This window comes from Myodes glareolus, chromosome 2 (genome assembly GCF_982192425.1).
Source record: "Myodes glareolus chromosome 2, mMyoGla1.1, whole genome shotgun sequence".
NCBI classification, from domain to species: domain Eukaryota; kingdom Metazoa; phylum Chordata; class Mammalia; order Rodentia; family Cricetidae; genus Myodes; species Myodes glareolus.
The window spans coordinates 136,880,401-136,904,709 of NC_142027.1; the positions used below are offsets into that span (position 1 = coordinate 136,880,401).

Consider the following 24,309-nt stretch of genomic DNA (forward strand, 5'->3'; position numbering starts at 1 on the left):
AAATTTTTTTTGAACATACCCAACCATTTTATATAACCCAGCCACACCTTGCTTCCAAGGTCGCTGCCACAGAGAACACCAGTGTCCTTCTACTCGCCGATGGCAGCTCTCTTGGGACCCCATCACTAAGCCCCAGCACTTACAACCTGTAAAGGCCTCTTTATTTTGAGTCTGTACCCACAGCTTCTGATTCATGGAAACCCAGCCTTCACCAAGCCCTTCTCCACTCAGTTCTCTGCAGAGCAGCCAGGGTGATCTGGTTGAACTGGGGCTCCTGTGACAGTCACACCACTAACCTACTTTACAACCACCCATGGCTCCCTAGTGCCTTGAGAATAAAACTCCTCCATGCCGCCATTAAGTCCACGAAGCCGGACACTGCTTTCTTCCTTAGTGTCTCACCCCAGTCCTATTCCCAACCTGAATCTTCATCTGTCAGTACCTCCCCCATGGCTACATAGTCCTCCACTATAGATGACTTACCTTCCCCCTGGAGTACCTGTCTCCCTGCATCTAATCTCCAACTCCGGTCACTTCCTGCTGGAGGCCCTTCCTCACCTCCCAGGTTGGTACCCACATTCTCTTTTACACCCAGAGTCCTGCCTTCATCCCCAGTGCAGCATCTCACTGTAAGGCGGAGTGGAGTGAGCAATGAGGCCAAGGCAGGACGGCAGCTCAGAAGCTTAGCACTAGCCTCGCGCACACAAGTCCCTGGGTCTCAGTCCCAGTAGCTGGAAAAGCAGAAGTCAAAACAATCCTGAAGCTCCTTCCTTCCTGAAAATGGCAGAGGTTCTATCTCCTGTCCTCAAGGGCCATCTATGCTTAGTGGCTTGCCTACAAGGCGCATATGCCAGAAGGAGACTGCACATTCCATGGAACTGTAGCCGCTCCTATCCAGGATACTTGTGAACCCTTCTGAACTCAAAGAAAGTTGTAAGGCGACAGATGTGTGCATTGCCCGGGTTTCCATCATTATGTAAAGCACACTCCTGTCAAAGTATCTTATTACATGTAAATACGTCTTTCAAAAAGATAACTTTAAAAAAAAACATGGCGGGAGCGATGCTGCCTAACGCTCAGACTCAGCTCCTATCTGCAACAAGGCTCTTAGCTGCCGTGCTGGGAGCTCATCAGAACAGCCTCCAGGAGAGCTCACCATAGCAGCCTCCACAGAGCCGAGGAGACCGCCTTGTTGGGAGCTCACCAGAGCAGCCTCCAGAGAGCCAAGGAGAGCTCCATGCTGGAAGCTCACTAGAGCAGCCTCCACGTAGCAGGGTAGAGGGCTTTCCACAGCTGAATGATCATGAGCAGCCACCTTGGAAGTGGCTCAGGGGCACTCAATACACAATGAACACTGTAACAATGAATTGGGATACAATGAACAAGTGGATGAATGAAAAAACAAAGGAATGAATAGGGTAACTAGTCACAGCCCCATAATCTGAAACCAGGCGTACGAATGTACAACAGTCATTCTTTCTACTACACCCCCCGCTCCAGGTCCCCCAAATTCATCCATAAATCCCACCACCTTGCCCTTACCAACATGTGCCCTGACGCTTCCAAAGGTGACACTAGGTAGTGGCTCTACCCACGCTGTGGAGGCCAAAGGCCGGGGTGCGGCCCACTTACCCGAGCGCAAAGACATCCGAGTGCTTGGAGAAGGGGAGCTTGTCCTCCTCTGTGTCAGGGGACAGCTGGCGGATGATCTCTGGGGCCAGGTGACACAGCCAGCCATTCTGGATACGCAGCTTATCTTCCCGTCTGCAGAGGCAAAGCCCGAGAGCCTTGTTTTGTAGCAGTGACCCCAGGTCCTGGAAACGCCTCTACCGGCTTCCTACCCCCTCCCTGGACATTGCCTGACCCTCCATATGAGGCTGAGAGCCAGACCGAGGTGCAGGGAAGGGAATGATGGAAACCAGCCCAAGCCACCCTCGGATCCACAGTCTCTGGGCCCTCTTGCATATCTTTGCTGGATACTGTCCATTCCTGTTTTTACACGTTGTGCTCTGCAATCTAAGGTTGTCTTTAGAAGAACTGTGCTGGGTGGTTTTGTGTGTCAACTTGACACAAGCTAGAACCATCAGAGAGGAAGGAGCCTCAGTTGAGAAAATGCCTCCATGGGATTCAGCTGTAGGGCATTTTCTCATTTAGTGATCAGTGGGGGCGGGCCCAGGCCATAGTGAGTGGTGCCATCCTTAAGCTGCTGGTCCTAGGTACTGTAAGAAAGCAGGCTGAGAAAGACGTGGGAACAAGCCTGTAAGCAGTTGTCTTCCAGGCCTGTGCATCAGCTCCTGCCTCCAGGCTCCTGCCCTGCTTGAGTTCCTGCCCTGACTTCCTTCAGTGATAAACAGTGATGTGGAAGTGTAAGCTAAATAAACCCTTTCCTCCCCAACTTGCTTTTTGGTCATGGTGTTTGATTGCAGCAAAAGAAACCCTAAGGCAGGAACTATGCAAGATCTCAAAGTCTAATACCTCAAGTCCCCTCAGATAGTTCATTCTAGTAGATTCCTGACACCAGATCTGCAATCGTGAACAAGACTGGCAGGGGAAAAAACCAACGAGGATGATGCGAACCACAGTGGCAAACATCACAAAGAATCACAACAGAGGCACGGGTCCAGGCTGAGCACACATCTGAGATAAGCTTTATGTGGCAGAGAACCCAGCCATGGGAACAAAAGAAATATCCTAGCCAGAGGGAAAGCTAGGTCAGAAACCCAGGGAGGTGACCTCAGGAGGATTCTAGAAACTGAGAGACGGCAGTGCACAGGAAGGCAACATGTACCCTGTGTTTGAACACGGATTCTTTCCCCCATTAGAAACAAGAGTGCGCTGAGTGTCTGTGGGTAAATGCTGTCACTGTAATTATGCAAATCTGCCACTCTCCAGGGTAAATGCCCAGAGGAGGAGGGAAGCAAGGTTGCTCCAACACCTTGCAGCAGATCAGAGTCTTGCACTGGGGACAGACGACTAAGTGGCCCTTGCATAAAGTTTTCTTTCTTTCTTTTTTTTTTTGTATTTTTTTAATTAACAATCTTTTCTCATTTAACAAACCAATCCCAGTTCCCACTCCCTCCCCTCCTCCTGCTCCCTCCACCTTCCCTCCCTGCCCCACCCACTCTTCAGAGAGGGTCAGGCTTCCCATTGGGAGTCAACAAAGTCTGGCATATCAAGGACTACTAGAAGGGGCTGTTAGCCAAGGGGTGTGAGTAAGAGACAGGTACTTCAAGACTGACAGCAGGAGGACCTACTGTCTCCAGACAATCCCTGGGGGAACTGGGCTGGCTGCATCCTACAGCTCTTCCAGGTGGGCTTCCCAGCTCTATGAGGGGTGTGTGCTGGTCCTTCCAGGGGTCTCAGTCAGACGCCCGCCCCCATCATGATTTCCCCCATGTCTGAACATCTTCAGGGACGGCGGTTTTCTATCTAGTCTCTCAAATGTGCCAGCCACCAATTTCTGTGACTGTCTCACTCTTTAAAGGTAGACACTATGACCAAAGGATGGATGGATAGAGAGATAGATAGATAGATAGATAGATAGATAGATAGATAGATAGATAGACAGAGACAGACAGACAGACAGACACATAGAGAGTTTGTGTGCTCCTAACATATGCCTAGAGGTCAGAGGACCATCTGCAGAAATTGGTTTCCTTCTACAACGTCCTGGGGACTGAACTTGGGTCTTCAGGCCACATTAACTTGCTCAGCCATCTCACCAGCCCCAAGGACTGAACTCTAAATTTAACTCCACTTTGATTTGTTTTAACTATATCTAGTCTCTCTCTCTCCCTCTCTCTCTCTCTCTCTCTCTCTCTCTCTCTCTCTCTCTCTCTCTCTCTCTCTCTCTGTCCACACACACACACACACACACACACACACTCACACACACATCCCACAGAACTCGTGTGGTGGGTTGGTCAGAGGATGACTTGAGGGAGCCATTATCTCCTCTAGCACGACAGCCACAGGGATCAAACTCAGGTCGTGAGGCTTGGTAGCAAGTGCACTGAGCCATCTCACAGACCCTGATTCCTCTTTAATTAAAGTTAACTCTGCATAGATACATCTGTCTGGCCAGTGGCCCAGATCTAGATAATGATTTACTAAAACCATATTTTTTTTAAAAAAAAGAAACTTAAATATACTTTAATAAGTGACTTTTAGCACTGCTATAAATAGAAACGAGTATTTTTCCAATACACATTAAAATGAAGACAGACAGAGAGTGCTTGTCCATTCTCTCCTTAAAATCCACTCACAGCTTATACTCTCAGAAACCCGGGGCCTAGAGGAAAGAACTCTCAATGAGGTGGCAGGAGTTTGGGGGTGCAGGGTTCCACTGCTGATGCACTTCCTACGTGGGTGAAGGAAGCTAGAGCAACCCGGACTTGCAGTTCTTCAAGTCTCTCTTATTTTCCAGAGGGTACGCACCATCCGTCTGGATAAACACAGGTATTGAGAGATCCCTAGACAGGGGCCGAAGGGAGGAGACTGAGCTGGGGGAACACTGAGCTTCCGCCTGCTACTGTGTGTATGGGGGCTCTCCATGGCGTGCCTGTCCATCCAACATCGGGGCCATTCGTCCACTGCCTAGACTTCTACACCAGGAGCCAGACACAGTCAGTGACCACCGTGAAATCTACTCTAACTTGGGGCTTTTCATCCTCGGTGTTATGTTACTGTGGACATTACTGTCGGGTGGGGCTATTCTGTGTTTGTACCGTGTTTCGTGGCATCCCTGGCCTCTACACAACAGTTGCTGGGAACACACACACACACACATACATGCACATGCACACGCACGCACGCACGCACACACACACACATACACACCCTAGCTGTAGCTAGGAGGAATGCCTCCATACTCATGAGCAGGAAAAGTTCTTCATTTAATACACATTAGAGAAGAGAACAACCCAGATTCTGGGGTCGAGAATGTCTCCTCTACCGGGAATAAACAACTCTGCTGGTACACAGGGCCCAGACACTTTAGCAAACCCTGAGGTTGGCAGAGTTGAATGACATCTTTCTCCTGGGATCAAGAACACCCGCTGACATTTAAGGGTGTAAAGACTCATCTACTGCTTGTTAGCTGTGAGGCTTCAGGCACACTCTGGTCTCTATTTTTCCATCTGCCAAAAGGGCACATTCATTTATGTCTCAGATAGCTACGGCAACGTGAAAGTGTCTAGTTTAGGGCTATGTCTACTGCCAGGGCCGTATGACTACTGGCTAGGAATTATTTTACACTATATCCCACAGGCATATATGGTATCTGTTTATCTGGAGGCCTGAGGCCAAAAGTAGGAAAGTCTACTGCATAATAAGGAACTTATTCAGGGTTAGCCAAATTTTCCCAGACATGGCCACTCCTCACAGGGGCCGACAGGCTGGGAACCACTGGGACAGGGGAGGGTATGGCAGACACACAGTGCCATTAGCCCGGGGTTGGGGTAGGCACATGCCTGGGAGAGGGTTATAAGTTGGCCCTGGTGCATACACCCCAGGATGTCCCGTTCCCATGACAACGGGCCCACCAATGACGAGTCCGAATCATCCTCATTATGGTTATTATTATGATTAATAACAGGTTGTGTGGGGCTGGCACGGTAGGGCTGGCATCTTAAATGACACTTTGTCGTGAGGGTGGCAGAGCAGCTGTTTGTGGGATCTCGACGGCTACCTCTTCGCTTCCAGTCCAGTGGCGTGTTCCGGGAAACAGCAGCCTTGGGGAGTCTGACATCTTGGGACTGTTATTTGAAGGATGTTGCTTCCCTGTATGCAGGCCCGTTACCACGGCTCCACCCACTCTACAGGATCAGGCACACGCTCAGTGAGCTCGGTCCCTACCATCTATCTTGCAGAGTTATAGACTGGGATTGTCCCCCAGACTCTCATACTAAAATTTGAATTCTCAATGTGACCGTCACTAAAGGCAGGACTTGTGGGCTCAAGATTTAGTTTATATGACATAGAAGCAGAAGGAGGGACTACTGGGGAGAGAGAATGGGCCAGAAAGAAGGGAGACACAAAAAGAAGACAGAAGGCAGCTAACTGTGAGCAAAGGTGTGTAAATACCATAGCGGAAACCATCGTTTGGTACAATGAATATATGCCAGTAATCTATTCTGTCTTACGTGCTAATTTTTAAACTTTCGAGATTACATTTATTAATTTATTTATGGGAGTGTGTGTGTGTGTGTGTGTGTGTGTGTGTGTGTGTGTGTGTGTAGGTCAGTTGGTTCTCTCTTTCTACCATGTGGATCCCAGGGACTAAACTCAGGCCATTAGGCTTGGCCATCTTACTAGCATGTATACATACATAGACAGACACATGCATACATGCACGCACACACACTACATGACAGCTTTACATATATTTACATATATAATAAAATAGTATATATACATATATAATAAAACTATATACATATATATATATATATATGATAAAGATGGGGGTTTTAGAGAGATAATTGAGATTAAACAAGGCCTAAGTCCATGGCCCTAAGCAACAGAACTGTCATACTTAGAAATTGGTGGTTTGAATAAGAATGGCCTCCAGAGACTCATATATCTGAATGTCTAGTCACTAGGGAGTGGAACTATTTAAAGGACTAGAAGGATTAGGAGGTGTGGCCTTGTTAGAGAAAGTGTGTCACTGGGGGTGGACTTTGAGGTTTCCAGAGCTCACACCGGACTCAATGTCCCGCTGCAGGCAGCTGTAGGTCAGGATGTAGCTCAGCTACTTCTCCAGTGCCACGGGCACCACCATGCTCCCTGCCATGACGATAAAAGACGAAGCCTCTGAAACAGTAAGCGAGCCCTCAACCAAATGCTCTCTTTTGTAAGAGTCACCTGGATCATGGTGTCTCATCACAGCCGTAGAACGGCGACTAAGACAGAAGTTGGTGCCAGGGACTGTGGTTTTGCTGTGGCAGGCCTGACCGTGCTGTGCGTTGGAGGAACATGGAGGACTTTGGAACTAGAAGAGTGGTTGGGCATGGTAAGCGGGGCTCATGAGCCATCTAGTGGGAGCATGGAAGGCCGTGCTGAGGGCGGTCCGACCTGTGGGAGCCCAGCTCAAGGCCTTCCGGAGGGGAAGGATACCAGCAACTGGATTTGAGACTATCGTTGTGACAGTCTGGCAAAGCATGTGATTACTCTTAGTCCCTCTCCTAAAAATCTGCCTGGGGCTAAATCGAAGAGTTTGGGTTAATGGCCTACAGAAATCTAGCAGCTCTGCAATGAAAAGGAGCGAGCTGGGCAGGGAGAAACATAAGTGGGCAGTCTGGGGAGAAAAGGAGCACCAGGCAGTATATGCAGCCAAGTCCCGTGGTCAAGGAGATGGAAGATTTAAAGAAGGGTGGTTACCTCAGGGTGAGACCCTACTTCACATTCCTCAGAAAATGGCACCGATTTCTGTCCTGGTCAAGTTTACTTTGACTGTGATGGAAAGCCATGACCAAAAGCAACTTGGGGAGGAAAGAGTTCGCTTATACTTCCTGTCACTTCATCATCAAAGGAAGTCAGGACAGGAACTCAGACAGGGCAGGAACCTGGAGGCAGGAGCTGATGCAGAGGCCATGGAGGGTGTTGCTCACTGGCTTGTTCCCAAGGCCTGCTCAGCCTGCTTTTTTAAAGAGCCCAGGACCACCAGTCCAGGGATGGCCCCACGAACAGTGGCTGGGCCCTCCCCCAACAATCACTAATTAAGAAAATACCCTACAGGTGTGCCTAGAGCCCATCTTATGGGGACATTTTCTCAGCTGAGGCTCCCTTCTCTCTGATGAATCCAGCTGTATCAAGCAGACACAGAACAAGCCAGCACAGAAACGGGCCAGACCTGAGAATTTTGTCTCTTCTCTTTCTCCACTCCTTCATTCTCTCCTCCCAGCTATTCTCTTCCCCTCCCCATCTACCTGAGCGATCATGCAAGGACATAGTTAGAAGGGGGTCATCTATAAGCCTGGAACAAAACTCTCTGCAGAGACGGTCAGTTGGGCCTTGACCTTGAAGCCCCAGAACTAGATAAAGTATTACTGGGGTGCTGCATCAGCACCCCACACCCCGCTACCTTGCTATAGTAGCCCCAGTTGGTGACTGCCCTATGAATCTCTCAGTGGCCCTGTGTTGCCGGGCTGGATGGCGGCACAGACTTGGGAACTTAGGCCTCACTCCTGAGAAGGATGTGTTGCTGCCTGTAAGTTCGACTCTCTGGCCTCAGCTCCCATCTTTCACTCCCGGGCTGCTAAGCAGGGCCCCAAATACTCCTTGTTCGATGGTGTCACTGTCTCCACCTTCTTACTCTTGGTTGGCATTATTCCCGAGACCTTACTATCTCCCGGGACACTAGGTAGACATTTGCTGACAGCCAGGATGGGGCAGAGATGGGAGAGGATGTTGTCGAACAATGTAAGAAGCCATCTTGTCTCTGAATTGACTTGATTTCCTTTCTGGTTGGTGAATACTGGGTCTCCAGGAGGAATGGAAGGAAAGAGCATTCAAGCCTCCACTTCTCCTTCCTTGTCTTGGCACTGGGGCCTCAGTAATGCAACAGAGTAAGGAATATAGTCACAGACTCCTGCCCCTGCCTTTTACAGCGAGGACAGCCAGTGGGTATAGATAGGTGTCATGTTTTAATTGTAAAGTGGTCCCCAAAGGCTCACTTGGAGACTCAGTCCCCAGCTGGAGGTCCTGTTCTGGGAGGTTCAGCTAGACAGAGCATAGCTGGAGGAAGTCGGTCACAGGGTGGTGTGAGTCTCTAAGGGTGTCTCATCCCTGGCTACTTCGCGTCTCTCACTATCCACTTCCTGTCAGCATTGAAGTGAAGAAGTTCCTCTTCCACATGGGCCCTGCTTCCATGATGCCTGCCAAAGTCCATGAAATCAAGAAGCCATGCTGAATCCAAGAATCCATGAGCCATGCTAAATCTTTCCTCCCTCAAGCTGTGAGTGTATGATTGGTATTTTGTTCACCATGAGGAACTCACTAACATTGCTGGTCACCAGGAGGGAGAGATTTCTGACCAGCCCAAAATCAAGTTAAAGTTAATACGTACTCAGCCTCCATGAGGCCCATGTAAACACGTGGGTTCGCGGTGACATCACCAATTGTGTCCCTAAGCCTGCTCTGACCCCAGGGTCCTGGCAAACAAGGTGAATGTGATTCTCTATGGCAAGCCAGGGACCTTGGGACTGCTGTGGGATGGAGCAAGGAAGGAGTCCTACCCAGTCTTGATCCGCTAGCTTCTCCACGGACTCGCACTCTCCTTGTGTCTATTGATCTATTTGTTTGCTTGCCTCGACTTATCTTAATGCCACAGATAGCTCTAGAAACTGGGGGCATCCGGTTTGGATGGGGGAGATGGCACCTGAAGACAGAAACCAAGGCTGCTCAGAAACAGCTTCCGCCATGTCTTGTTGAGTTTCAAGCACCCTGACTCAAATTCAAAGGTAGCTCACAGCAGGGATTAAGTCCTTCAGGAAGATAGGAGGATGTCCCTCAAGGAAATCAGTGGCTCCCCAGCATGGCAGAAACTTAAACACAGAGAAGTCACAGTCTCCCCGTGAGAGAGGCCATGCAGGGGTTTAAGATATGTGTGCCACGTGTGTGTACACAGCACACACTCCAAATTAAAACCCGCGAGAGCAGACCTTCCGAGTCATAGACTGTTTACTTGGGATCAAGCTGTTTCTCGCATGGCTGACTCAACGCGGCTGGCTCCAGGGTGAGAGGCCTCTGAGAGTTAATTACTTAAAGATGGTTAATCGTTCCCTGGGTGATCCTGGGGAGGTATATGCAAATGAGTGCTAATTACAACACAGCAGTACAGCTATTTGCCCCGCCTCTGAGGCCACTCAGGGTCCTGTGCTGGATGCTTATCCTGTATCCTCACGGTTCATCTTCACAAGGACCCTCCAAGCGAGGCGTTTTCAAACACAAAAACTCAAGTTCAGAGGTACTGCTTATCTTGGTCCCAGTCACTGTTAAGAATGGGCGGACCCCCACGCGGCCCAGGTAGTCTGACCTAAAAGCACTTACTCTCAGCTGTGTTTGGTTGCTAGGCTAAAAGTCAGGGCTTAGCTGACCCCATTCCCTAGGGAAGCCCCATAGGCAAGGAGGAGAGTCCTCCAGCCCAGGGCAGGAGCTTGTGAGATTCAGGGATGTGTTAGATCTTATGCCACAAACCCAAAGGTGTCACTTTCAGACCAAGCGAGAAAGACACTAAGGGCATGGGAATAAGTGTGACTTGGGTGACCCCCTGCTAGCATGGCAGCCTAGCCACAATCTTAACACCTGCGAGCTCACAGATATAAGCCCTCAGACAAGTCACTCAAGACATTTGGGATGAGCTCCTACCCCTTGACGGTCACTTATCAAGAATCCCTCTGGTCCCCTCTGTCACCTCTTACCTGCCAGCCTGCAGTACCCCAGAGATGCTGAAGAGCCCAAAGTCCGTGATGACCACTTTACCGTTGTCATAGAAAACATTCTTTGATTTGAGGTCCTTGTGAAGGATGCCCTTGGCGTGCAGGTAGCCCATGCCCTGTAAGAGATGAGGAGATGGGGACGCATTAGAGGCAACCCAGCTCTTCCTTGTCACCCTTTCATCCTCAAGAGTGGCAGAGTACAGGGTCCCCCCGCATGGAGCTCAGGGGACCAGGGCTCTGTGAGTCACAAGGCCACCATCACCCACAGACCTCTGCAGAGCCATCTCCACAGGACCACTCTGCTTCCTGAAGAATAAGGGGAGTGCTCCGGGGGAAAGAGTGGGGACACCAGAGAAAGGAATCCACCAGCCATCTCCCCTCATTTCTCTTATGGAGGGGCCTCGCTGTCTCTGTTACCCGGCCCACCACCCTGTAGAAGGACCTGAGATACTTAGGAGACCTTTCACGACCCCACACCAAGAGCACCCAGGGACATCCACCAGCGATTCAGAGGTGGTTTTTACTTCGTTTGGCCTTGGTGAGTGATTGCCGTCTTTATTTACTCCTACGGATCCCTCCTACCACTTCTGATTGGAACTGAAGCCTGAGTACGACCCCACAATGAGGCACCTGTCGGGACACTCAGGACGTCTTCATCTAAGACAACACACAACAGCTCCACGTCTCCCGGGCAGCGGAGAGACAAGATGACAAGGGAATTCCAGGACTCGAGTATGCCGGTTCCTAATGGTGGTGATTTGACTCTTAAATGTCCCACATTGGTGTATATTTTGAATGTTTGGTACCTAGTCAGTGGTACTGCTTTAGAAGGTCTTAAGGAGTGGAGACTACAGGATGAAGTAGGTCACTGGGGGCAGGCCTTTGGGGGAATGTTAGCCCCGGCCATTTCCTGTCTCACTTTTTGCCTCCTGGTCTACTGAGATGAGAACCATCTCTGACCCAGACTCCTGTTGTCAGGAACTGGGCTGCTGTGCCCCAGCTTCCCTCCCTTCAGCGGCTTCTAGCAGAGTGACCCAGAAGTTTCTGATACACTATCCAAGAGAACAGAGTGGCTTTCTGTACCCACTGGCCCCTGCCTGTACCCAGGTATGATGACCATGAAGTGCCAGCCCGAAAACAGAGTTTGAGGCGGTAATTCTCAGGGCTGCATCGTGACAGATTCATTGTACATACCACCTGGTAGTTTTGAGGCTAAATCTCATGTCTTTAAGGTCCAGACTAGTGGTCTAAACCCAGATCCTGGGTCTTAGGATCCTTTGACAGGACTTCCAGAGGAGGCTGGGTCTTTGCAAGGTCCAGGTTGGGGTCCCAGAACTCATAGTACCTTCACAATTTCCTGTGCGATCTGCCTGGTTTTGTTGACATCCAGGACAATCTTGGCGTCCCTCACCACAGAGTAGAGAGTCCGACCCTTACAGAGGCTGCAAGGCAAAAGAAACAAGGTCACTCAGGGAAATGACTGGCAGTGGGGAGGAAGGTGGCCCACAACAGTCATCAGAGTCATGAAGAACTGAGAGGACATGTCACCATGACACCCATGTGACATTAATAGGCCTTGCATCAAACCCCAGAGCTGGTTCTGGGTGACAGGCTGCAAAGAGGCCTTTGTAGATTCTCTAAGAAGATCAGATACTTCCTGCCCATGTAGACACCTGCAGATCCAGCCAGGTCCAGAGCGGTCTGTGGTCCTGTCAAGGAGAATGGCCCCTCATAGATTTGAATGCTTAGTCACCCGAAAGCCTTAGAGGGATGAGGAGGTGTGGCCTTGTAGGAGGAAGTCTCTCACTGGAGGTGGGCTTTGCGGTTTCAAAAGCCCCTGACAGGCCCAGTGCCCCCCCCAACCGCCCCAGCCCCTCTCTGCCCATGGATCAGGGTGTAGTTCTCAGCTGCCACGCCAGCGCGTGCCTGCATGCTGTCATGCTTTCCTTCGTGATGACAATAACTGAACCCCTGAAACCGCAAGCACGCCCCCAGTTAAAGGCGTTCTCTTGTGATAACTGCCTGGGTCATGGTGTCGCTTCACAGAGACAGCGGTGGGTAAGACAGTGGGCCCTGCCATGTCCCTCAGCACAGGGTCTCTCTCTCTCCCCGTGTGTGTGTGTGTGTGTGTGTGTGTGTGTGTGTGTGTGTGCACGTGCACATGAAGGCGAGACGACAACTTTGGCCGTCATTCCTCAGGTGCCGCCCACTTTGTTTTTGTTTTTGCTGTTGTTGTTGAGATAGGATCTCACTATGTTGAGACTCACTAAGTAGATTAGACTGACTGATTGGTGAGTCCCTAATGCTGAAATTACACACATCTTTTTTTTTTTTTTTTTTTTAACATGGTTCTAGGAGGTTGAACTCAGGCCTTCAAGCGTCTAAGGCTGGCACTGAAACAAATGAGTAACAGCTCTGTGTCCCTCGCCCTTCCGGAGAGAGACTGTCACCACATAGCTCAGGCTATCCTGGAACTCACTACGTAGCACAGGCTGGCCTTGCTCGCGTCCTCCCGCTCAGCCTCCTAGCTGCTGGGACTACAGGCCTGTGCCATTGTGCCTGGCTCCAGTCCAGCGTCTCAAAGGAGAACTGTCACAAATCAATAACTTCTGGGCCCTCAGACACCACTGAGACGGCACTGTCTGCCATCTGTCCTAGACAGGAGTCTCTGGGTGGGGACAGGAATGAGGGAACTGTAAAACCAGGGCTGCGGTGCACTGAGCAGCAGGCAAATGGCCCATTCAGTCTTTTCACTGGGGGGGCGTGTCAAGAGAACAAAGCCACCCAATCAGGCACCTGTCTGGATGGAGGGTGCTCAACCCATTTGTGACCTCATTGAGTTTACTTCAAGGACTGGTAGTTTAAGATGAATGATGGGAGGGAAGGACACTGTGCGGCTAGGGGCTGGGGGGTAGAGGGGTGGGGGGAGCGCAACACCTTTTCGCTCTGCAGCCTGCCTGCTCCTCAACCTTCCTGGCGAGCTAGCTCTCCTGACATACACAGAACAGGTGCTGTGAAGAATCCCTAAGGGAATGAATGAGTGAAGTGAATGAATGAATGAGTTAATTCTGTAGTCACTAGAGCATCCCCAGTCCCCAGAAGGCAGGACTGCCTAAAAGAAGTATGGAAGTCATTATGATAATTAATTTTCCATCTCTATAAAATTAACAGCTTGGATGCATTTCTTTTAATTTGTAGCTTTATTGCTGAAGTGCTCCGGGCATGATGTTTCCTCCTCTGGTGTTCGCTCAGCCTTTATTTCAGGCTGGGCTTGTGTTCCTGGGGTCGAAGTGTGAGTGCTGGTATCAGAGGACCCCAGTTCAAATCCCGGCTCTGAGTCTTGCTTACTGTACCGTCTTGGGAAGGGTTACTCAGTCTCCCTGGCCTGGAGCTTCCTTATGGATCAGAACAAACTTACATTGTACATTAAAATACTGACTGAACACGGTAAGAGCCCATCTTAGTGTCTGGCATCTGGAGGGAAGGCCAGCCCCACTGGTTAGGGGAAAGAGTCAGACCCTGTGGAATGAGGCTCCCGATCCGGCACATAGCAGCCTTACGACCCTGAGTACTCCTGACACACATGTTAGCTTCTGCATCATAAAATGGGGGTGACCCTTCCTGCCTCCCCAGAACTCAGGCATTTAAAAATGCAGGCACCATCCCACACAGCGCAGAGTAGGTCCTCACAGCCCTTGCAATCAATAAAATGGTGAACACGCACATACGCCAATGGAGAAATGACGTATTTATCTGTGTATCACTTCTGCCTGCCCACCCGCCTACCAACCATTCTCTCTAGTGTGTCCATCTGTCCGTCCATCCGTCCGTCCATCCATCCATCCATCCATCCATCCATCCATGCATCCATGCATCCATGCATCCATCCATTCATCCATCCATCCACCATCTGGCTGCCTAGAGCCATGATCTTCGACGAAGCTTTGTTTCTTCACCTGCACAGGGCGAGGTTCCCACAGCAGCTGACTCACAGGAGGTTGACTCACTCCTCCAAGATCACCGGGCAGGCGCATGGGCAGGAGGCAGTCTAAGATGACTCAAGGCTGCCCCCTCTTTGCGGCACAGCGGCGAGTTCGCCCAGCCTCTGCAGCAGAGGTGGAGGAAGGGCGGGTGGAGCAGACAATTTTGCTCTGTTGACATTTAAGAATCAGAGATGGAAGACTGTGGGTGGATTCTCTCCCCTGGATAACTCGCTCTTGAGTGGCCACCTACACCCATTACAGACCACAGCTCTCCCTGCTGCACACAGAAGAGCAAATGACCAGGCTCCAAGACTGCCAGCATCTACGGCTCGGGGTGACCATGCGAAACCCCCATCTTTGTTCATACGCCTTCTTGGCCGCCATGGACAGTGTCTGTACCCCGTCTTTTCACGTTATATAGGGTTGCTGACCAAGTAGCATTCCTGACCAGAGTAGACACTGGTGTAGCCATGACTTGGATCATCTGCAAATGCCAAATACGCAGATAATGCCTGGATACATGCCCAGCAGACACACATATCCACCTTTACCCTCAAACTATAACCTCATAGAATTCTATGACTGGGAACAATCTATAAGTCTCTATCCGGTTCTTTTTTTTAATATTTATTTATTTATTATGTATACAATATTCTGTCTGCGTGTATGTCTGCAGGCCAGAAGAGGGCGCCAGACCTCATTACAGATGGTTGTGAGCCACCATGTGGTTGCTGGGAATTGAACTCAGGACCTTTGGAAGAGCAGGCAGTGCTCTTAACCACTGAGCTATCTCTCCAGCCCCCTCTATCCGGTTCTTACACTGACGTTCTTGACCCCAAATGTGATGGCAGGGAGAGGCGTCCGCCAACAGAGGTGACTGGATGATGACAGGACCCTAAGAGAAGTTCCCCCAGAGAGTCATTTAGTCTGTGCACAAACACAGTGTGAAGGTGGCCGTCGGCAACATGAGGAGTCCTTGCCAAAGCTGCCTTGTGCTGGCCTCTTAGTCTCAGCCTTGAGCCCCCAGACAGGCGACAAAGTTTCTGATCATTATAAGCCACCTGGTCTGTGGCACTTTGTTACAGCAGCGGGGAGCTAAAAAACAACCTGTGTTCATTAACAGAAACCGGGGACACTATGAATAAAGCCACATGACAAAATATTGTCACACCGCACTGTGTAAAATAAGTGGCACTCTGCTGACCGCATAAGGCAGGATGAGACTCACAGGTGGGAGCTGGTCTCTTGGGATTGCTGGAAGAGTCTATCACGGGCCTGTATGCTAGAAGCCAGCAGCAGTGCCTCTGTGTCTGTCTCTGGGTGTGTCTCTGTGTGTGTTTGTCTGTCTCTCTGTCTGTGCACGCCCTCCTCTCGTGTGTGTGTGTGTGTGTGTGTGTCTGGGTGTGCTTGTCTGTCTCTATGTCTGTGCACCCCCCCCCCCCTCGTATGTGTGGTCAGTGTCTGTGTATGTCTGTGTGTGAGAAGAGGTGCACTGGGAGGAAGAACGCCTGAGGTTTGGGTTACTCTCCATGTTTGCATCTAGGAGCTGATGACACAGATGGCCGCTGTGTCCTGCCCCGATGAGATGGATCCATTTATGGGTATGTCATCATTTGAAAAAAAAAAACTTAAAAAATATGGGAAACGGGGAGATGGCTAAGTAGGTAAAATGCTTGCCTTGTAAACTCAAGGACCCAAGCTTGATTCCCAGAACCCACACGTGTAATCCCAGCGCTAGGGAGGCAGAGACAGGTAGGCTCCTGAGCGTGTTGACCAGAGAGCCTAGCTTAATGGAAGAGGCCCAAGCCAGAGAGAGACCCTATCTCAGAAGAACCAAGGTGGACATCTCCTATCAAAACTGACTTCTGGGATGGATGAGGTGAGAAAATTCAGCTGGCTCTGAGGCCCCAACAGCTGCTTCTGGGGTAGAGGAGAGGGAGGGGGGATGGGGAGGATGGGAGGGAGAAGGTGTGCATTTGCTGAGTGCTGGGAAGTGTGTGACCTCCATGAGTCCTCCCTGCCCCGCAAGGTCTGTCTGTGTCACCTTCCTGTTTTACAGGACCAGACACTGAGATGCAGGGTGGGAGGACAAACTCACACAGCCATGATGTCAACATGCACATAGGAAAGACCAACTCACATACACAGCCGTGAGGTCAACATGCACATAGGAAAGACCAACTCACATACACAGCCGTGAGGTCAACATGCACATAGGAGAGACTAACTCACACACACACAGCTGGGAGGTCAACATGCACATAGGAGAGACTAACTCACACACACAGCCGTGAGGTCAACACACACATAGGAAAGACCAACTCACACACACAGTCGTGTTGTCAACACGCACATAGGAGAGACCAACCCACACTCACAGCCGTGAGGTCAACACACACATAGCTTCTCCCAGTTGTTCTCCCACTGAGTGAGCACACAGCCATGGAAATGCTTCTCAGTCATTAGAAGGGCAGGGCAGATGGAGAGAAAATGACATAAACTGACTCCAACTCTCTACAGTTATTTACAGTTAATTTCATGATGTCTGAAGTGACACAAGCCATGGTATTCTCATCCATAGAATAGAGTTAACACATGCCGGGGGCTTTCTGTGCAGCCAGCATCTGCCTGTGCCAGCAAGAGCAGCGTCCTCGCGGCGTTTCAAAGACTTCATGATACACATTCCTGTTTATCATCCCAGAAAGCAGAGCGTGTCTCGAGGTGGGTCGTAGGACAGAGTACCATTGGTGGTATCCTTCTTTCTCCACAGCCCATAAACAGTGCATGTTCTGATGGAGGGCATCTCAAGTCACTGCAGTGAGGTCTCAGCTCTACTTCGAAAATGAGGAGGCCCAGTGTCAAAGAGGTTTTGTTGTCATGGTTACTGGGGAGGGAACCCAGGGCCTCATGCAGGTCAGACAAGCACTCTCCAGCTGAGCTATATTCCCAGTCCTTGCCTCTTTTGACTTTTTATTTTGGGGTAGGGACCCCATAAGTTGCCCAGGCTGGCCTTGAACTCCCTCTGTAGTCCAGGCACCCTCCTTCCTTAACCCCTCAAGGAGCTGGAATTATAGGCCTTTGCCACCAAATCTGACTGAGATGATTCTTTTCAACTGACAAGTTAAAAATTGCATTACAATATATTTTGATGACTATATATCATAGAATGACTAATCCAAGCTTATTAACATAGGTGATACTCTATTAATTTTGGGTTGAGACTAAACACTGTTCTTAGTGATTATTGCATATGTAAGTGTACCAACCAAAGTTACCATGACAGGCAATGGACACTTTGAATTTAGTTATAGAGAAATTATATGTCCTTAAACCAACATCTCTCCAGATCTCTCCCCTGCCCCTAGCCTCTGGCCAGCCCACATCACTTTCCTTTTCCAAGAGTTCAAATTTTTTCCCCCTCTTTTGCTTTGGTGTAGGAACTTAACTTGTGCAAGCTCCGTAAGCACTCTGCCACTGACTGCAGCCCTAGCACTTGGATTCTGAGAAAGAGTCTCCCTGTGTAGCCCAGGCCAGTCTGGAATTCCAGCTCCTTCTATCTCAGCCCCCCAAGTGCCGTGATTACAGAAGCGCGGCACCACACTTGGTTGACTGTGGCCTTTGAAGGCTCTCCATGTGAGATCACATGGCATTCACCTTCTGTGCCTGCCTCCTTCCACCGGGCATAGCATCCGCAGGCTTACGGCTGCCGCTGCAAATGAAGAGTCTCCTCTTTCAAAGGCTGAAAGGCAACCTGCTTGTGCACCAGTTCATTTCTGCTGCCGTGACACACTTTATCCTGCTTACAATTCCAGGTCACAATTCATCACTGAAGAGTAGTCAAGGAGGAAGCAGGTCACGTCATACCCACCATCGAGAGTGGAAAGAGGAGAATTCTCTCTACTCTTATACAGTCCAGGGCCCAGCCCAGGTACAGCTCACATTCAGGGTGGATCTTCCCACCTCAATTAACAAGCCAGGCAACCCCCACAGACATGCTGACAGGCCAACCTGATATTGACAGCCACCACTGCCACTTTCTTCCTGGGTGACTCTAGGTTGTATCTAGTTGACAGTTAAAATTAACCAGCACTCACGTCTTGGCCAAAGCTGACATGAACGTGGCTATGTAGATGTCTCTCCTCCCTCTGGAGCTGACATCAGAACCCACGCTCTTTGGAGCGGACCCTTACAATCTCTCTTGCTCCTATAAGACCCTGGTGCACATAGATCTTCAGTAAGCCCAGCTGTGACATCTCTACCATTATCATCCAAGACAATGAAGATTAATGGGGTCTGCTGTGCTCGGGAGCGTTAGTCTGGAGGTCAGGAGAAGGTGCTTCAGTCGCTCATGGGTTTAATTGGTTCTCCTTTAGTGTCTGAGGCAGTGTGAGGGTTTTGCCTTCCACCTCTTCCAGCCTGGCCTCTGGCAGTAGCCCCAAGGCTGCTTTGAGCTTTTAATCGAAGAAGCGCAGCAAGACTTTAACCAAGACGGCACTGGGGTGGAAAATGTGCGCTGTGAACCAGCCTACCATGGGCTTGCCGGAAACAAGCAAACCCATCCGGCAGGGTCAGGCTTTAAAGGTCTCCATCCAAATGGTCTCGCCTGACACAGACGGTAGCCATGACAGAAGTTGACTTCCTCTGTCTGTGTCTGACTGCACCACCCAGCCCAAAGGACCCAGAGCAGGTGTGGATGATGGGGGCAGGGAGGGGAGAGAATGGTGCTGGGCCACCACCTCTAAAAGCTAACAGTGATCCCCAAACCACAGTCTCCACTGAGTGCCACCCATAGCGTTAAAGGGGGTTGCAGACATGACCAGTGGGACCATTCTGAATCATCACGGTGGCTCCCGAGGAGAGAGAACCAAGAGGCAGAGGCGACTCTGCGAGGGGAGGGGGCCAGAGAAATGCCGCACAAAGCTAGACCACCAGCACCGGCTCAGACGACTCGGGACAAAGACTTCAGTGCGAGAAGCCGGGGAGCTCCTGGGAGAACGCAACCCTGTCCACGCTGGGATTTTAACTCCTAGAGTCCCAGGATTTTTATTTTTTCCATCTCTGAGTTTCTGGCTACTTGTGCCAGTAGCTGAGGCTGACCCGCAATGCTGCGCAGGTGTAGCCTCTAGCCGGGGCAGAGACTCCTAGCTATTGATGAAAATGTTCCCACTGGGGCTAGAGAAACGAATGGCTTAGGTGATAAGTGCTTCCTTGCAGAAGGACACTCTGGGGAGGCCACCTGGACACTGGGAGCTGAATGAAGACACTGGGCATGTAAGAAATCTGGGGGAAGGAGTCCCAGCTACCGGCCAGGCAGCCCGTGCAAAGTCCTGAGGCAGGACCCCACATGGGGGAGGGGGGCTTGAGTCTCCAATCAAGGACAGACTCCCAAGAGCTTGTCTCAGTGTTTGATTCTCTGAGCCACGGCTAGGCAGAACAGTGCCAGGCTCCAACTTACTTGTGTTCCCAGGTTTTTTTTTTTTTTAAATCAATTGTTATTTTTAAAGTTCTCCAGCTGTCAGGGAGATTTACAAACGCCCGCTGTTCACTCCACTCAGCATCCTCTCCCAAGTTTGCAACACTCGAGTCCCACTTAATTGTCCCATGCTCTTCCTCCCTCCCCTGAGCCAATAAATCATATTCCGAGCGACAAGTTGCACACCCCATCAAGTTCTGGCCCCAGGCAATCTCCAACTTCCAAGTCCTCCATGAATCTAACACTGAAGATATTAAACCTCAGGACTCTGGGAGTTTATAATAAAAAAAAAAAGATGCCAGGTTAGCGGCTTATAAAAATGGGAAGAGCCAGCAGTTTGTCATCTGCTTAACCCAGCGTGTTCCTAAGGAAATGAAGAATTATGGCGTTCTGTGAAGGAAAGGCTTGCTTGGGGTGGTAGGCTCACGTCCAAGCCGGGCAAAAAAAAAGATGGTATTGAAATGAGCTGAGGTTAGAGCCCAGGGGAGAGGGTCTCGGCTCTGCGTGTAAGGGCCAAGCATTGTGAGGGGGTGACGTACGTGGAGGCAGAGACTGACATCAGCTGTCACTCTCAACTCTTCTCTATGTTTTGAGACAGGGTCACTCACCGATTTGGTTAGCCCATCTAGCCAATGAACTGCAGGGATCCACCTGCCTCCGCCTCCCCAGACACAGACATGGAACCTTACACTGCTGCCATGGATCCAAACTTGGGTCCTGATGCCTGTGTACCGAGTACCTCACTGGGCCATCTCCCCGACCCTGGAACTTGGCTTCTGATTCTCAGCCCTGTCCTTCCTCCTCCTCCTCCTCCTCCAAACCCTGTGCAGACTCAGAGAGGGCAGACAGGAAGAGGGACCACACCTTCTCTGTGACCTTTCTGTTGTCTCCCTTGCTAGGCCTGGATATGGGATTCTGTTAAGTGGCCAGAAGTTGGCTGCCCTGACCCTTTAGGACTGATAGCCATGGCTCTGGCCATCCTTCATTCTCCTCGCCACCCTGATTATGACAGTGCTGTTGGATACTTGATGACATTCCCTCTCTCTGGTCTCACTTGCATGGGGAGACCAAAACCATTCAAGACCAAAACCATCTGGGAGGTGAGACCTCCAGCTTACTGCAGATCTATACACAACAGTAGCCTTATGTCACACTGAGAGGCCCAGCATAGCCCAGGCCATAGTTCATAGGCATCTTAGGATGTGTTCTTCCCTGAGCCCTGATCCTTACATTCTCAGCATCTCCAGGGTCAGCCTGCAGTCTCACCCAGAATCCTGCCCATTATGGCCACACTAGATCCACTTGCTGAACCAGCCAGTTCATTCATCCCTTGTTAATGGCCTTGTGTAATGAACTGGGTTTGAACACCCTGGCTTCAAAGTATCCCCTCAAACTCACATGCTCTAAGTTTATCCCCTCAACCTACCTATGAATGGTCTTTGGGGTGGGGCCTTAGGAAGGAATTTGGATTAAGTGAGGCTATAATGCAGACCCCGTGATGGCATCGGCAGGTTACCATGGAGGGAAGAATTGGAGGCAGCACTCTGGCTCGGTTTCTTACGGCATGCTCCTCATGGTACCACACGAGGTCCCCACGAGGTGTAGGACCACACTGCTGGACATCCCATCCTCCAGAGTCCTGCGCTGAATGAACCTTTAATCTCTATAAACTTTCCAGAGGGAAGCATTTCATTTCAGCAATGAGAAATGGAGGAGGCAGTATTTCAAAAAGAAACCTCCATCCTTGCCTCCTCATATTGCCACATGGAGAGCTCGACGCCCCACCCCCAGCTCCCAAATGGACACAAAAAGAAATGCAGCAGGAAAACGCACTAAAAACCAAAATCAAGTCCTAGCTTAACACCGTGGCCTATGGAAGGCTCTGCTTTCTGTGAAACAAGTCAAGTCCGGCAAGTGAAGGCTTGGATCATGCTTGATTTTCCCTCAAATGCAACCATGGTGTGCAGGGACAGACAATGAGGATTCCTAGCTCAGCATGGAGAGTCTCCTGGAGGAGATGGGAGCAGACTACAGCCAAGTAGACTGAGAGAAAGAGGAATGAGCCTGGGGGCTTCCACCGAAGAGATGGCCAGGGCTGCTCCTGAAGAGGCATGGCGGGGGGGCCAGCCTACAACCTGTCTGTCACTCCAGGGCAGGGACTCTGCTGACTTGGGACCACTTCTAACCAAGTTTTCCTTGGGAAGTCTCCGTAAGAAGGTCAAAAGCATCCTGTTTGGAGGGGTTGTAACCTAGGGCTGCCTAGGGCATCATGGACAAGGCAGAGGCTTCCGGGCAATTTTCCTTAGCTGAATCATCGCACTTCATACCCACTTCTTGCATTGACGGAGTGTGAGCACATGTGTGTGTGCACGTATGTGTGTGCATGTGTGTGCATACACATGTGTGTGCACGTGTCTGTGCACGTGTGTGTGTGTGCACGTGTGTGTGCGTACACATGTGTGTGCACGTGTGTGTGTGTGTGTGTGACAGGCTAGACAATAAGCTCTGGTGTTGTTACTCAGAATTATCCACTTTATTTCATTTAAAATTATTTTATTTTTGCGTTCTTTTTTCCCTCCCTCCCTCCCTTCCTCCCTCCCTCCCTCCCTCCCTCCCTCCCTCCCTCCCTCCCTCCCTCCCTTTCTTTTTGAGATAGCATTTCTCACTGAACTTGAAGCTCGCCCTTTAGGTCAGGTTGGCTGGCCAGCAAGCCCCAGAGATCCCTCTCCCTGTTTCTACCTCCAGGTAGGCACACCACACTTGGCTTTTTCAATGGGTTTGCAGGGACTGAACTCAAGTCCTCATGTTTGCGAGGTAAACACTTTACTGCCCGAGATAGCTCCCTAGCTCTGTGCAATTCTTTTCCTGGCTCTCTGAGGTACTATGACTATTCCCACGGGATGAAACTGGGGAAACTGAGGCAGTAATCCCACCTAGTTCCGAGTATACACTTCAGAAGGAGACGCCCTGGTAAAACTGTCCTGGGTTTCCAGGGTATGTGATCTCAAGCAAGTCACCAGCAATCTCTGGAAGCTGTGGAGCTCTGTGAACTGGGGGACAATGGCACCCGCAAGGGGGACCCTTTTATGAGGTGCGCTCATTGCGAACACCCTCTCTTCAGCACTAATAGGAGATAAAATGAGATAAAGCAATGGTCTCCATTATTTGGAAGCTTCTTTGACAAGCCACAGAATTTCTTGTGTCGTTCTTCCTGGGGCAGGGACACTCTTTACAAAAGGGCACATTTGTGTACGAAAGCCAGGACCTCTCCTGCCACTGTGGGAGGCAATGGGCTTTGGATTTGAGTGTGCACCTTGGATCTTCACCTCTTTCTAAGACTAAGAGCTCCGGGGAAGGGTGATTTCACAGAGGTGTGGCCCCCTGAGTTCAAGAGCGTCACCTAGGGACCCCCGTTCTTACACAGAGCTCAGGGGAGAAGACCTTCCTATCCTAGTGACAGTTCCGGCCACTGTGATGAATAGGAACAGAAGCGCCTTGAAGGGTGGAAATCTAGCACGGTGGGGAGGGGGTGTCCGCCTCACAGGTGCCAGTGGGGACCTGCGGTACAGCAGATCAAGAAGCAGAGTGTTCTGACTGGAACTAGAAGTGAACATCACCTCCCAGGCCTGACTTCTATTATCTGTCCCACAGGCCATAAGGTCCTGTGCCCACCAGGGCTGAGGAGAGCAGAGTACACCACCAAGGTAGGTTTTACATGTTCTGTCTTGACATGGGGTCTACACCACGAACTGAACACAGTGGTCGGTACTTCCTGTCCCCCACCCCATCGGGTACCACAGGTGCAGGTGCCACAGATGCTGACCCTGTATCCTTCCAGGGCTGGACAGCGAAACCCCGTGAACACTTGTTGTCGATCGGAGCAAACTTCTTTTTCATCCGAACGGTAAGCTGAACTGCTGTTTTTTAAAAATGTATACATCTCTCACCTAATTTATATGCATTGAAAACCCACAAAGAGGATGGATCGCGGGGTATTGGCAGAGTTATCTCCGAGTGCTGGGACCTAGGGCTTTGCACATTTCCCGTCTGCTTATCGCCCCTTTCTAATTTCTCTCCAATAAACTCATGTTACTTTTGTAAATTGAGAAAGAGAGGGGGAAGGAGGAGGGAGAAGGGGAGAAGGAGGAGGAGGGCCTCTGAGCCAGATGGGAGTGAAACCAGACGCGTGTGTTTGTTCTGCGGCAAGTTTGGAAAATACTGAGCTGATGAGAAACAGAGTCAAGCACAGAGCACAGCAGCCTGAGCTGAGTTCCTGCTCCAAGCAGCTCCGGCGTGTTTGCTGTTCCTAGCTGGTGACCTGGTTTTGCAAACTCCGGGCACATGGCAAACATATGCATTCCAGAAAGTCAAACACGTGTCTTCCCTGGAAAAGTTCAGTCCCTAGTGAAAAAGA

The 24,309-nt window shown here is 50.4% G+C and overlaps 1 protein-coding gene across 2 annotated transcripts in view; it reads right to left on the minus strand.

The window, feature by feature from the left end:
* The window catches only part of Ksr2 (kinase suppressor of ras 2), a 359,771-nt gene that overhangs the window by 17,953 nt on the left and 317,509 nt on the right, over nucleotides 1-24,309 (minus strand). For both annotated transcript variants that reach the window (XM_085681325.2, XM_085681322.2), the window contains exons 15-17: nucleotides 11,785-11,881; nucleotides 10,422-10,555; nucleotides 1,633-1,764 (exon numbers count right to left, since the gene is read on the minus strand). In XM_085681325.2, coding sequence (XP_085537451.1) covers nucleotides 1,633-1,764; nucleotides 10,422-10,555; nucleotides 11,785-11,881 — 363 coding nt within the window. The remainder of the gene's footprint in view (nucleotides 1-1,632; nucleotides 1,765-10,421; nucleotides 10,556-11,784; nucleotides 11,882-24,309) is intronic.